Source organism: Ostrea edulis, chromosome 8, assembly GCF_947568905.1.
Source record: "Ostrea edulis chromosome 8, xbOstEdul1.1, whole genome shotgun sequence".
NCBI lineage: Eukaryota > Metazoa > Mollusca > Bivalvia > Ostreida > Ostreidae > Ostrea > Ostrea edulis.
In genome coordinates this window covers 623,225-638,309 of record NC_079171.1, presented here as the reverse complement: position 1 = coordinate 638,309, position 15,085 = coordinate 623,225, and the positions used below count along the sequence as shown (strand labels likewise).

Below are 15,085 nucleotides of genomic sequence, written 5' to 3'. Positions count from 1 at the left end.
TCATTAAAACCTATCTCTGTTATAACACAGCGAGGTCTATATCATCACGTTATAACACAGCGAGGTCTGTATCATCACACTGTAACACAGCGAGGTCTCTATCATCACGTTACAACACAGCGAGGTCTCTATCATCACGTTATAACACAGCGAGGTCTGCATCATCACGTTACAACACAGCGAGGTCTGCATCATCACGTTATAACACAGCGAGGTCTGCATCATCACGTTATAACACAGCGAGGTCTATATCATCACGTTATAACACAGCGAGGTCTGCATCATCACGTTATAACACAGCGAGGTCTATATCATCACGTTATAACACAGCGAGGTCTATATCATCACGTTACAACACAGCGAGGTCTGCATCATCACGTTATAACACAGCGAGGTCTGCATCATCACGTTATAACACAGCGAGGTCTCTATCATCACGTTATAACACAGCGAGGTCTGTATCACATTTCATTCTTTGTTGTATGAATGACCACTTCAGCTTGATGATAAATTTGACACTGACCGTTGTTGTATGAATGACCACTTCAGCTTGATGATAAATTTGACACTGACCGTTGTTGTATGAATGACCACTTCAGCTTGATAATAAATTTGACACTGACCGTTGAGTGAGTCTGGCTGTTGAGTTCCTCCATCCTGTGTCAGTGCTGCAGCTTCCGTGTCCTTGGGTTTGACCGGACTGGTCACACTGTCAGATTTCTGACCTTCAGAGAAATTGTCATTCAGCAAGGTCATGATGACTTTGTAGTCCCCTTGACTCATGGTGGCCTAAAACAGATTGGACATAAAGAGCGAACATTCTTCTATTTAGCGTCCGTAAATATAATAAAGAGCAAGTATTCTTCTATTGAGATATCTTACATAATGATAATCTCTCTATCTGTATATCAATATTACAACATCTGACCTACAGATATCTTTCTTTGCTGATCATAATTGAAACATTTTCCTTAAGGAAGGAAATATGAAAATCACGAACAGTGATCAATCTCATAGCTCCTTTCAAGGAATACAAAATAGAGAGTTGGGCAAATACGGACCCCTGGATATACCAGAGGTGGGATCAGGTGTCAAAGAGCAGTAAGCATCCCCTGTTGACCGGTCACACCTGCCGTGAGCCCTGTATCTTGATCAGGTAAATGGAGTAATTTATGGTCAAAAGAGATATCTTTTTAACTGACCACTATCAAACCATTCAATTTACAGACATTTTAACTGACCACAATCAAACCATTCGATTTACTGATATTTTAACTGACCATTATCAAACCATTCGATTTACAGATATTTTAACTGACCACTATTAAACCATTCGATTTACAGATATTTTAACTGACCACTATCAAACCATTCGATTTACACATTTTAACTGACCACTATTGGGACTTCAGACTTACATATATTTTTTTTAACTGATTCCAATTGAGATTTCGGACTTACAGATATCGTTTTTAACTGACCCCTATTGAGATTTCGGACTTACAGATATCTTTTTTAACTGACCCCTATTGAGATTTCGGACTTACAGATATCTTTTTTAACTGACCTCTATTGAGATTTCGGACTTAGATATCTTTTTTAACTGACCCCTATGGAGATTTCGGACTTACAAATATCTTTCTTAACTAACCCCTACTGAGATTTCGGACTTACAGATATCTTTTTTAACTGACCCCTATTGAGATTTCAGACTTACAGATATCCTCTCTAATTGACCACTGATGTCCACAGCTGGAATTTCCTTGTACCAGGCAAACGCTAGATTCCTCGTGACAGACAGGTTAACATTGACCGGTTCCAGAATCAGGCACTGACCAATAACATCACCGCTGTCATCTAACTCCGCCCTGAAAATTCACATCAACAGTATTATTCACTTCACTTTTTAGCAAACTCAAAGGTCATGAAATAAAATACATTGTACTATTGCACATTCAATATAAATAAACTACAGTATGTAAGGTGAAGATAACGAACAGTGATCAATCTCATAAATCCTGTAAGCAATACAAAATAGATAGCCGGGCAAACACGGACCCCTGGACACACCAGAGGTGGGATCAAGTGCCTAGGAGGAGTAAGCATCCCCCAGTTGACCGGTCACATCCGCCGTGAGCCCTACATCCTGATCAGGTAAACGGAGTCATCCGCAGTCAAAATCAGTGTGCCAAGAACGGCCTAACAATCAGTATGAAACACGTCAGACAGCATTTGACCCAATGATTGGTTGTATTGATGAACTAGATCGTTATAACGACCATAGAATTTGCGAAATGCTGACTTCAATCGAGACTGTTGAAACCCCTGTACCATCAACTTGTTTGTCAGTAGCTTGCCTCGATTTAAAAACTAACTATACGCAGAACAAGCTCTTGCGTATCGAATCAGTTGAGAGATATAAACACCATATGCAGGTGATAATGGAATATTACTACATAAATAGGGGAAGTTGACGATGGAGAAGCTGAAATCATTCCGTTTGTCATACAGTTGAGTTGTCAGTTTGCCGTTAATGTCTACTTTCAATAAAATATCTATGTATGAAGCAGAAGTGGATGACTCTAGGGTATCTTTTATTTCGAGCTCACAGGGATATATCAAATTGACATATCAGATAGTTCAATATTGGCGACTTCAGTCTAAGTGGAGTAGACTGTATTTTTTTGCAAGAAAGAATATATATCATACTTTCCTAAGCATGTATGTTCATCGTAGGCTAAGGATACGTGTAGTGTTCGCAATATACAGTTCAACATAACCAAACTTCATTATATCCAATAATTTTTAAAAATTCTGCATTTCCCTCTCAAAGAGGGGATGAATATCAATCATTTCACAATAAGCGTGAATTCAATGTACAAAAATGTGACGTGTTCATTATAAGTGTGTTTAACTGTAAATATATTTATATAGGTTTATGAAAAACTTTCACATACAAGCAACGACATCAATAAAAATCAAAGTACTGAAAGTACCACAGACCTGGCAATTTTCAGGGACTTCAGACAAATCCTCATGGAGTCCAAAACAGCTGGAATTTCCTCTGTCGTTTTTACTGGACTAAATATATTCCCAACCTCCAAGTGTCCAAAATCCACCAGGAGCACGCTCTGCGAGTCAGATTTCTGGGGCACTAAGATAACTGGTGCACTCATTGTCACTTTGATTGCTACCCGCGGTGATTTTTCTGCAAGACGAGCGACGGCTCCCTTCGCACTTTCTGCAACTGCTTCTGATGCCTCCCGGACTTTCTCTCGAGCAGCCTCAATCTGAGTTTCCAACTCCTCAACTTGATAGCCATTCATATATTCCTACATATAACAAATAACTGTGTATAGCGAATTCCTGTGTATAACGAATTACTGTGTATAACGTGATTCCTAGATATAACGAATTCATGCATATACCCAAAGAAAAAACGAAATATATGATCCCACAAAGTGCAAACAAAACACTCAGAATTTTTTAAAATGGCAGTTATTTGTTATTTTCTCAGGGCTAGGTCTTTGGCAGGACTGAGAACTTTACAAGTATACTTATTTTACAGCAAGTTTGAAACACTGAGATAAGTACAGGGAATATTTTGTAGTTTTACAAGCAGTCAGCCCTGCATGTCTAGTTAATTTTACAGCAAGTTTCATACACTGTTAAAATACAGGACCCAACTTTAACTGAATGTTAACTTGCCATTAATTTGGACATTCATAGTCTTAACTTTAAGATAACTGACAGTTAAACTTAGCTAACCTTCATGCAACTGCCTCCAGAGCATTATATAATGGAATTTGATTGTAACATTAATCCACTGTGCCTCTTGCATTTTTATCTCCATAATGACCCAAAAAAGAGATATGTTTCTCTAAATAGCTATTCCGATACTGAAACAGTCCTATAAAAGCCTTCTCTAAATAGCTATTCCTAGTCTATTAATGATACTAAAACAGTCCTATAAAAGCCTTCTCTAAATAGCTATTCCTAGGCTACTAATGATACTGAAACAGTCCTATAAAAGCCTTCTCTAAATAGCTATTCCTAGGCTATTAATGATACTAAAACAGTCCTATAAAAGCCTTCTCTAAATAGGTATTCCTAGGCTACTAATGATACTGAAACAGTCCTATAAAAGCCTTCTCTAAATAGCTATTCCTAGTCTATTAATGATACTAAAACAGTCCTATAAAGCCTTCTCTAAATAGGTATTCCTAGTCTATTAATGATACTAAAACAGTCCTATAAAAGCCTTCTCTAAATAGGTATTCCTAGGCTACTAATGATACTGAAACAGTCCTATAAAAGCCTTCTCTAAATAGCTATTCCTAGGCTATTAATGATACTAAAACAGTCCTATAAAAGCCTTCTCTAAATAGGTATTCCTAGGCTACTAATGATACTGAAACAGTCCTATAAAAGCCTTCTCTAAATAGCTATTCCTAGGCTATTAATGATACTAAAACAGTCCTATAAAAGCCTTCTCTAAATAGCTATTCCTAGGCTATTAATGATACTGAATCAGTCCTATAAAAGCCTTCTCTAAATAGCTATTCCTAGGCTATTAATGATACTGAAACAGTCCTATAAAAGCCTTACCAGCAGATCCGTGATGAATCTCATCAGAAACACCGCCCTGATACACCCCAGCTGTACATCGACACGAGTATCCACGCTCGACATGTCCGAATATTTCTCACCCTCCGTCGCATTGTTGTAAATTATAAGAGACAGCTTCAACACAGAATCTCCCCGGATCTCCATGATCTTCAGGAATTAAATGATCAACAAGAAATGCATTGGTGTACAATAAAACATGATTAAAGTGAAGTTTTAAATATAATTAGCTTTTTCCAATGAGTTCATAATATGTTTCAAAACTACAAGGAATGAAAATTACTTCCCTGTAAGCATGAATTCATTATAAGTGTTTTCGTTGTAATCGTGAACTACTGTACATGATAATCACTTCACTGTAAGTGTGAATTCATTATAAGCATGTTCAATTTAACCAAGTTTTACTGTAAGTGTGAATTCATTATAAGCATGTTCAATTTAACCATGTTTTACTTTAAGTGTGAATTCATTATAAGCATGTTCAATTTAACCATGTTTTACTTTAAGTGTGAATTCATTATAAGCATGTTCAATTCAACCATATTTTACTGTAAGTGTGAATTCATTATAAGCATGTTCAATTCAACCATGTTTTACTGTAAGTGTGAATTCATTATAAGCATGTTCAATTTAACTATGTTTTACTGTAAGTGCAAATTCATTATAAGCATGTTCAATTTAACCGTGTTTTACTGTAAGTGTGAATTCATTATAAGCATGTTCAATTTAACCAAGTTTTACTGTAAGTGTGATTTCATTATAAGTGTGTTCATTGTAACCGTGTTTCACTGTAAGCGTGAATTCATTATAAGTGTGTTCACTGTAACCGTGTTTTACTGTAAGTGTGAATTCATTATAAGTGTGTTCATTGTAACCGTGTTTCACTGTAAGCGTGAATTCATTATAAGTGTGTTAACTGTAACCGTGTTTCACTGTAAGCGTGAATTCATTATAAGTGTGTTTGCTGTAACTGTGTTTTACTGTAAGTGTGAATTCATTATAAGTGTGTTCGCTGTAACCATGTTTTACTGTAAGCGTTAGTTCATTATAAGTGTGTTTGCTGTAACCGTGTTTTACTGTAAGTATGGAATCATTATTAGAGTGTTCACTGTAACCGTGTTTTACTGTACGTGAGGAAGAGGGAAAGCCTTTAGTACATAATTCAATTAGCAAGCATCTTACGCAGAAGAATTGCATTACTGTACATAGCATGTTAATGTGGTATTTATAGTATGTATGTAGGGTACTTAAAGGGACTGATTCACGATTTTCCCCAAAATTTTGTTTTTCTCTTTTAATGATTAAATTCTACTGTCTAAATGTGTTTGAAAGATTTCACATAAAAATTAAGGTTATACATTATCAAAGATCCTCATTTTAGAGTTTATTATTTGTTTTGTAAACAAAGATTGCGGTATGTTATTGTTTACGAATTTTTTAAAAGAAATGGATATGGATCTAATTTTATTATATCTTTCACATCTCAAGCATTTTTGGGGTAGAATGTGTCATCTAAATGTTAAAATTTGTGACTATATGCAAAATTAAGATGCTTTATATTACAGAATCAATATTTCACTTGTTTGTTTGTTTACATAAAAAGACTCGAGTCTTTGTTTACATAACACATATTTAAGGTTAATATATTGCTTTTATTCTTACATTAATGAGGTCAAAATTTTGGTTGTCAACATTAGATGAGTTATATTTTTAATTTTTAACATCAAAAATGAAAAATATCTTTATCAAAAATCGTGAACCAGTCCCTTTAAGAGTGTGTGTATGTGAGATTTGTTTGGATAATTAGTTTTATTTTGTATGCGAGATTGGTTTGAATAATTAGTTTTATTTTGTATGCGAGATTGGTTTGAATAATTAGTTTTATTTTGTATGTGAGACAGGTAAAATCTTACCTTTGGATAATTTGTTTTCGAATTTACATCGTACACAGTGACCTCCCTTAGTTCCGATGTCACGCTGGTTTTGCTGTTTTGTAAAATGACACCTGCCGATATTCCTAAAATAAGTAATAATATTGTAATACGATCCTTTGTATCACTGTTTCTAAATCTACACACGGAGTTTAATATTGTGTGATTTTACTAGAAGCAGCACTTCATGAAATGAAATAACTCACTTTTATTTCAAAATTGCTCAAATACTCAAAAAACTCTTGGTTACCAGACAAGTCACAAATTCATGTTCTCACGATTTCATATGTACGAAACATTTCATGATATAAAGTACTCGTAAATTCAAGTTCTCGCCATTTCACATTTATATGTCATTTAATTATATTGTGTACACATGAATTCATGTTCTCACGATTCAATGTCTGTGAGTCATTTCATTATATCATGTACTCGTGAATTCATGTTCTCACGATTCAATGTCTGTGAGTCATTTCATTATATCATGTACTCGTGAATTCATGTTCTCACGATTCAATGTCTGTGAGTCATTTCATTATATCATGTACTCGTGAATTCATGTTCTCACGATTCAATGTCTGTGAGTCATTTCATTATATCATGTACTCGTGAATTCATGTTCTCACGATTCAATGTCTGTGAGTCATTTCATTATATCATGTACTCGTGAATTCATGTTCTCACGATTCAATGTCTGTGAGTCATTTCATTATATCATGTACTCGTGAATTCATGTTCTCGCGATTTAATGTCTGCGAGTCATTTCATTATATCATGTACTCGTGAATTCATGTTCTCACGATTCAATGTCTGTGAGTCATTTCATTATATCATGTACTTGTGAATTCATGTTCTCGCGATTTAATGTCTGCGAGTCATTTCATTATATCATGTACTCGTGAATTCATGTTCTCACGATTTGCTATCTATGAAAGGTGAAGATAACAAACAGTGATCAATCTCATAACTCCTATAAGCAGTACAAAATAGATAGCTAGGCAAACATGGACCCCTGGACATACCAGAGGTGGGATCAGGTGCCTAAGAGGAGTAAGCATCCCCTGTCGACCGGTCATACCCGCCGTGAGCCCTGAATCTTGATCAGGTAAACAGATTTACTGTAGTCAAAATCAGTGGGCCAAAAATGACCTAACAATCAGCATCAATTTCATTATAATAAGTACTCGCAAATTCATGTTCTCCAATTTGACATCTATGAGTCATTTCATTATATCATGTACTCGTGAATTCCTGTTCTCCAATTTGACATCTATGAGTCATTTCATTATATCATGTACACGTGAATTCCTGTTCTCCAATTTGACATCTATGAGTCATTTCATTATATCATGTACACGTGAATTCCTGTTCTCCAATTTGACATCTATGAGTCATTTCATTATATCAAGTACTCGCGAATTCATGTTCTCCAATTTGACATCTATGAGTCATTTCATTATATCATGTACACGTGAATTCCTGTTCTCCAATTTGACATCTATGAGTCATTTCATTATATCATGTACTCGCGAATTCATGTTCTCCAATTTGACATCTATGAGTCATTTCATTATATCATGTACACGTGAATTCCTGTTCTCCAATTTGACATCTATGAGTCATTTCATTATATCATGTACACGTGAATTCCTGTTCTCCAATTTGACATCTATTTTGTGATACTATTTCGTGATACTAAGTGGTAATCTCATAAGGAAGATACAGTGCTCAGAAATCTTTATCCAGAAGTATGTCAAATCACAAAAAGAGGCCCATGAGCCACATCACTCACCTGAGTCACCTTGGCCCATATCTGAAGACTTTCCATATATATTTGCATGTAAAACCTTAGTCCCTATTATGGCCCCAACTACCCCTGGAGGCGACGATTTTTGCAAACTTGAATCTACACTTCGTCAGAAAGCTTTCATGTAAATGTCAACTTCTTTGGCCCAATGGTTCTTGAGAAGAAGATTTTTTTAAATTTTCCCTATATTTGTATGTAAAACTTTAACACCCCCCCCCCTCCCCCACGTGTGGCCCCATCCTACCTCCCGGGGGCCATGATTTGAACAAACTTGAATTTGCACTATGTCAGAAAGTTTTCTTGTAAATATCAGCTTTTCTGATTCAGTGGTTATTGAGAAGAAGATTTTTCCTACATATTTGTATGTAAAACTTTGATCCCCTTTTGTGGCCCCATCCAACCCCTGGGGCCCATGATTTGAACAAACTTGAATCTGTGCATTATGTCAGGAGGCTTTCATGTAAATCTCAGCTTTTCTGGCTTAGTGGTTCTTGAGAAGAAGATTTTTTATGTTTTTCCCCTATATTTTTGTATGTAAAACTTTGATCCCCCCTTGTGGCCCCATCCTACCCCTGGGGGCCATGATTTGAACAAACTTTAATCTGCACTATGTCAGAAAGTTTTCATGTAAAAATCAGGTTTTCTGGCTTAGTGGTTCTTGAGAAGAAGATTTTTAAAGATTTTTCCTATATATTTGTATGTAAAACTTTGATCCCCCCTTGTGGCCCCATCCTACCCCCAGGGGCCATGATTTGAACAAACTTGAATCTGCAATATGTCAGGAAACTTTCAGGTAAATTTCAGCTCTTCTGGCTCAGTGGTTCTTGAGAAAAAGATTTTTAAATGACCCCACCCTATTTTTGCATTTTTGTGATTATCTCCCCTTTGAAAGGGACATGGCCCTTCATTTGAACAAACATGAAAGCCCTTTACCCAAGGATGCTTTTGTCCAAGTTTGGTTGAAATTGGCCCAGTGGTTCTGGAGAAGAAGATAAAATTGTGAAAAGTTTACGACAACAACGACGATAGACAACGGACAAATTTTGATCAGAAATCCCACAATTAACAAATCACAAAAATATCGAATCCTACAATTAGTAAATCACAACAAGAGGCCCATGGGCCACATCGCTCACCTGAGTCACCTTGGCCCATATCTGAAGACTTTCCATATATATTTGCATGTAAAACTTTGGTTCCTATTATGGCCCAAACTACCCTTTGCAAACTTGAATCTACACTATGTCAGAAAGCTTTCATGTAAATGTCAACTTCTTTGGCCCAATGGTTCTTTTAAAGCTTTTTTCTATATTTGTATGTAAAACTTTGACCCCCCCCCCCCCACTTGTGGCCCCATCCTACCCCCCGGGGACCATGATTTGAACAAACTTGAATCTGCACTATGTCAGAAAGTTTTCTTGTAAATATCAGCTTTTCTGACTCAGTGGTTATTGAGAAAAAGATTTTAACTATATATTTGTATGTAAAACTTTGATCCCCCTTGTGGCCCCATCCTACCCCCGGAGCCCATGATTTGAAGAAACTTGAATCTGCACCATGTCAGAAAGTTTTCATGTAAAAATCAGCTTTTCTGGCTCAGTGGTTCTTGAGAAGAAGATTTTTCCTACATATTTGTATGTAAAACTTTGATCCCCTATTGTGGCCCCATCCAACCCCCGGAGCCCATGATTTGAACAAACTTGAATCTGCATTATGTCAGGAAGCTTTCATGTAAATCTCAGCTTTTCTGGCTTAGTGGTTCTTGAGAAGAAGATTTTTAAAGTTTGTTCCTATATATTTGTGTGTAAAACTTTGATCCCCCCTTGGGGCCCCATCCTATCCCCGGGGGCCATGATTTGAACAAACTTGAATCTGCACTATGTCAGGAAGTTTTCATGTAAAAATCAGCTTTTCTGACTCAGTGGTTCTTGAGAAGAAGATTTTTAAAGATTTTTCCTATATATTTGTATGTAAAACTTTGATCCCCTATTGTGGCCCCATCCAACCCCCAGGGCCCATGATTTGAACAAACTTGAATCTGCATTATGTCAGGAAGCTTTCATGTAAATCTCAGCTTTTCTGGCTTAGTGGTTCTTGAGAAGAAGATTTTTAAAGTTTTTCCCTATATATTTGTATGTAAAACTTTGATCCCCCCTTGGGCCCCATCCTACCACCGGGGGCAATGATTTGAACAAACTTGAATCTGCAATATGTCAGGAAGCTTTCAGGTAAATTTCAGCTCTTCTGGCCCAGTGGTTCTTGAGAAGAAGATTTTTAAATGACCCCACCCTATTTTTGCATTTTTGTGATTATCTCCCCTTTGAAAGGGACATGGCCCTTCATTTGAACAAACTTGAAAGCCCTTCACCCAAGGATGCTTTTGGCCAAGTTAGGTTGAAATTGGCCCAGTGGTTCTGAAGAAGAAGTCGAAAATGTGAAAAGTTTACAGACAGACGGACAGACAGACAGACGGACGCCGGACAAAATGTGATCAGAATAGCTCACTTGAACCTTCGGTTCAGATGAGCTAAAAATATCGAATCCCATAATTAACAAATCACAAAAATATTGAATCGCACAATTAACAAATCACGACAGTCACCGAGTTGTTTCCTTTCATGTCATGCAATGCCATGACAACAAACCTATTCTTAGCCAATGACAAATTAATATCTTTCAAGGTTTCAAAGATTAAAAAGTTACAAATTTTAACAAAAATTATCCATTTGTGACCCCTATAACTGTTTTCGCATTTTAAAAAAATTTATAAAATGTTCCAAGTTTCAGTTCGTCACTTCTGTAGTGTTAGATATTGTCAAAATTAGGGCAAACTTGTATTGACCCTAGCCTTTTGCATTAACAGAATGTGTTTGTGTAACACTACTATCCCACCCTCCATCTGAACTTTTACAGAGAATGTGTTTATGAAACACTAATGTCCCACCCTCCATCTGAACTTTTACACAGAGTGTGTTTATGAAACACTAATGTCCCACCCTCCATCGGAACTTTTACACTGAGTGTGTTTGAGAAACACTAATGTCCCACACTCCATCTGAACTTTTACAGAGTGTGTTTGAGAAACACTAATGCCCACCCTCTGTCTGAACTTTTACACAGAGTGTGTTTATGAAACACTAATGTCCCACACTCCATCTGAACTCTTACACAGAGTGTGTTTGAGAAACACTAATGCCCACCCTCTGTCTGAACTTTTACACAGTGTGTTTGAGAAACACTAATGCCCACACTCCATCTGAACTTTTACACAGAGTGTGTTTGAGAAACACTAATGCCCACCCTCTGTCTGAACTTTTACACAGAGTGTGTTTATGAAACACTAATGTCCCACACTCCATCTGAACTTTTACACAGAGTGTGTTTGAGAAACACTAACGCCCACACTCCATCTGAACTTTTACACAGAGTGTGTTTGAGAAACACTAATGCCCACCCTCTGTCTGAACTTTTACACAGAGTGTGTTTGAGAAACATTAATGTCCCACACTCCATCTGAACTTTTACACAGAATGTGTTTGAGAAACACTAATGTCCCACACTCCATCTGAACTTTTACACAGAATGTGTTTGAGAAACACTAATGCCCACCCTCTGTCTGAACTTTTACACAGAGTGTGTTTGAGAAACACTAATGTCCCACCCTCCATCTGAACTTTTACACAGAATGTGTTTGTGTAACACTAATGTCCCACCCTCTGTCTGAACTTTGGAATTACACAGTGTCTTTGTGAAACACTAAATCCCCCCTTCCGTCTGAACTTTGATCTTACCGTTAATCTGAATGTTGGTGATGACATTATCATTGGTGCACATTGCCACCCCGAATCCCTCCAGCTCCGCCGTGACCCGCAAGTTAATTCTGTTTTCAGTGTCCTCAGTTTCTACAGTCAAACACACTTATAATGAAAACACTTATGAAACAAATTTAATCTTACTGCAAAGTGATATTTATTCCCCTAGGAGAGGAAAATAACAAAAAAATTTATTGGATATAACAGAGTTTGGCTACATTGAACAGTTTGTCACTGGTACTGAAGGTTTGCTATATTCGTGTTTTACTGTATAATTAAGAAGCTATAATCAATACACTGAATCCTATACCTATGATTGAGCTGTAATATGTCTTACGGCATGACCGTGTTTGAGGGCGCAGCAAAAAATATTGGCATAAGTATCTAAATCCATAACAGGACAAAAAATATCCCAAAATATTAGCATCTAACGCTTGAGGACAGAGCTCATTCAAAGTATTCTAACTTTAGACATTTTTGATCCGCCTATTCATTGAACGCGGGAAACTCTATGCAACTGATGTAAACAGTGATTGTGACGTCATATTCAGTGTCGGTGTTTAGCAAATACACAATCATAGGGGACATGGCCTGGCCTGGTGGACTATGGTACAATCGCGTTAAATATATGATTAAGAAAATAAGATTTACATGCTTTTATGGATTTTCTGTAACATCTCAGAACGACGTGAACTTGGGTACATGAGATTCAAAATGGAGAAATACATGTCCACGCGCTAGTATTCGAATCGGCGCCATTGGGACCAAAATTTTCAAGTTCCATAGGTATGGTTTGATTTTTCATTAGTTTTCTATATTTTCCTTTTAAACATGTATATACGTGTTACCTATAGGGAGAGCTCTGCTCTCACGGCCCTTCAGGCCTTGAGAGGGCTTTGCCCTCTATTAACTCTAAGAATAATTTGACCCCGTCTTTCAGTACTTTCGGGACTTTGATTTTTAAATTAAGTTCCCACCTTTCTTCCTGCTTTTGGAGGAGGTTCGTTTATTTGTTGAGGGTTCTGCAAGGGGGTCTTCTTTCTGACTTTGCTTTTTTGTTTCCTCTGGTTTCATTTCTTTGGGTGGGGATTCCCTGACCTAGAAAGAGAAATAAGTGACCTAGAAACAGAGACAAGTGACCTAGATACTGTGAAATGAGTGACCTTGATTTTGAATGTCATATAAAAGAAAAACATTACCTAGAAAAGTGACTTATACAGAAAATGACAGATAAAGAAATACACGACAAAGAGAGATAAGTGATCTACAAAGAGCTTCAAGTGACCTAGAAAGAGAGACAAGTGACCTAGAAAGAGAGACAAGTGACCTAGAAAGAGAGACAAGTGACCTAGAAAGAGACTGAGTGGTAGAGGGCACCAGTACCTGTAAGCTCTGTTGTAGCTGTGCTGCGAATTTCATCACACTCAGCAGTGCTTCCTGGTGGAGGAGGACTTCAAGGGAGGTAAATCTGACATCAATGGTCTGCTCCGTGTTCTCAAATGTTGTGGCGAACTCTGGTCCCTCTGGATCAGCCTAGGGAACAATAAATGTGAGTGTGTCTAGGGAACAATAAATGTGGGTGTGTCTAGGGAACAATAAATGTGGGTGTGCCTAGGGAACAATAAATGTGGGTGTGTCTAGGGAACAATAAATGTGGGTGTGTCTAGGGAATAGGGAACAATAAATGTGGGTGTGTCTAGGGAACAATAAATGTGGGTGTGTCTAGGGAACAATAAATGTGGGTGTGCCTAGGGAACAATAAATGTGGGTGTGTCTAGGGAACAATAAATGTGGGTGTGCCTAGGGAACAATAAATGTGGGTGTGTCTAGGGAAACAATAAATGTGGGTGTGTCTAGGGAACAATAAATGTGGGTGTGTCTAGGGAACAATAAATGTGGGTGTGTCTGCTACAATTCTGATTTCTTGTAAGTAAATTTTAGAAATATATTTCTATTCTAATCTGGATCAGCCTAGGGAACAATAAATGTGGGTGTGTCTTCTACAATTCTGATTTCTTGTAAGTAAATTTTAGAAATATATTTCTATTCTAATCTGGATCAGCCTAAGGAACAATAAATGTGGGTGTGTCTGCTACAATTCTGATTTCTTGTAAGTAAATTTTAGAAATATATTTCTATTCTAATAGTCAGAAAAAAATTTGAATTTGAATGTCAGTTGTTGAGGTACATGCAAGATACAGTGCTCACAATTCTCTGTTATGTAAACAAAGCTCGTGCCATCTTTTTGTTTACATAGGTTAAATATACTAGTTAAAGTTTCATTTAGAGCAGATTTTTTCAATTTGCAAGTTAATTCTGAACACAATTAAATAGTTTATAGTGTATGGCACATCTCATTTGTTTTGAACATGCTATTTTCTATTAAGCAATCTATATGGGAGCTTGTGTGTAATTACTTTTATTAGACATATATCTGTATAAATACAATGTGTGCTATCTTTCTCATCTGTTCTAGGTATATAGATTGTCAATTGTTCTGTGCATTTTCTTACCTTGTGGAAATTGAATGTGAGTAGTCGGGTCTCATCATCTGAGGGTGTGTTTATCAGATTGATCAGGGGACCGCCTTCCATTGCTAGAAATAATTAATAATAATGATATAATTAATAATAATGATGTAAAGATAACCTGTAACAATCGCTCAGTTTGTATGTGTGCAGTAGACCATGACAGTTTGTATCCGTGCAGTAGACTGTGACAATTTGTATCCATGCAGTAGACCATGACAATTTGTATACGTGCAGTAGACCATGACAATTAATTTGTATCCGTGCAGTAGAGCATGACAGTTTGTATCCATGCAGTAGACTGACAATTTGTATCCATGCAGTAGACCATGACAGTTTGTATACGTGCAGTAGACCATGACAGTTTGTATGTGTGCAGTA

At 36.9% G+C, this 15,085-nt stretch overlaps 1 protein-coding gene across 8 annotated transcripts in view; it reads right to left on the bottom strand.

The window, feature by feature from the left end:
• The window catches only part of LOC125662074 (intermembrane lipid transfer protein VPS13A-like), a 194,987-nt gene that overhangs the window by 109,641 nt on the left and 70,261 nt on the right, over positions 1-15,085 (bottom strand). For all 8 annotated transcript variants that reach the window (XM_056147820.1, XM_056147826.1, XM_056147822.1 and 5 more), the window contains 9 exons: positions 14,690-14,772; positions 13,560-13,709; positions 13,154-13,274; positions 12,156-12,266; positions 6,540-6,643; positions 4,609-4,776; positions 3,004-3,332; positions 1,718-1,868; positions 624-789 (listed from right to left, as the gene is read on the bottom strand). In XM_056147820.1, the coding sequence (XP_056003795.1) occupies positions 624-789; positions 1,718-1,868; positions 3,004-3,332; positions 4,609-4,776; positions 6,540-6,643; positions 12,156-12,266; positions 13,154-13,274; positions 13,560-13,709; positions 14,690-14,772 (1,383 nt within the window). The remainder of the gene's footprint in view (positions 1-623; positions 790-1,717; positions 1,869-3,003; positions 3,333-4,608; positions 4,777-6,539; positions 6,644-12,155; positions 12,267-13,153; positions 13,275-13,559; positions 13,710-14,689; positions 14,773-15,085) is intronic.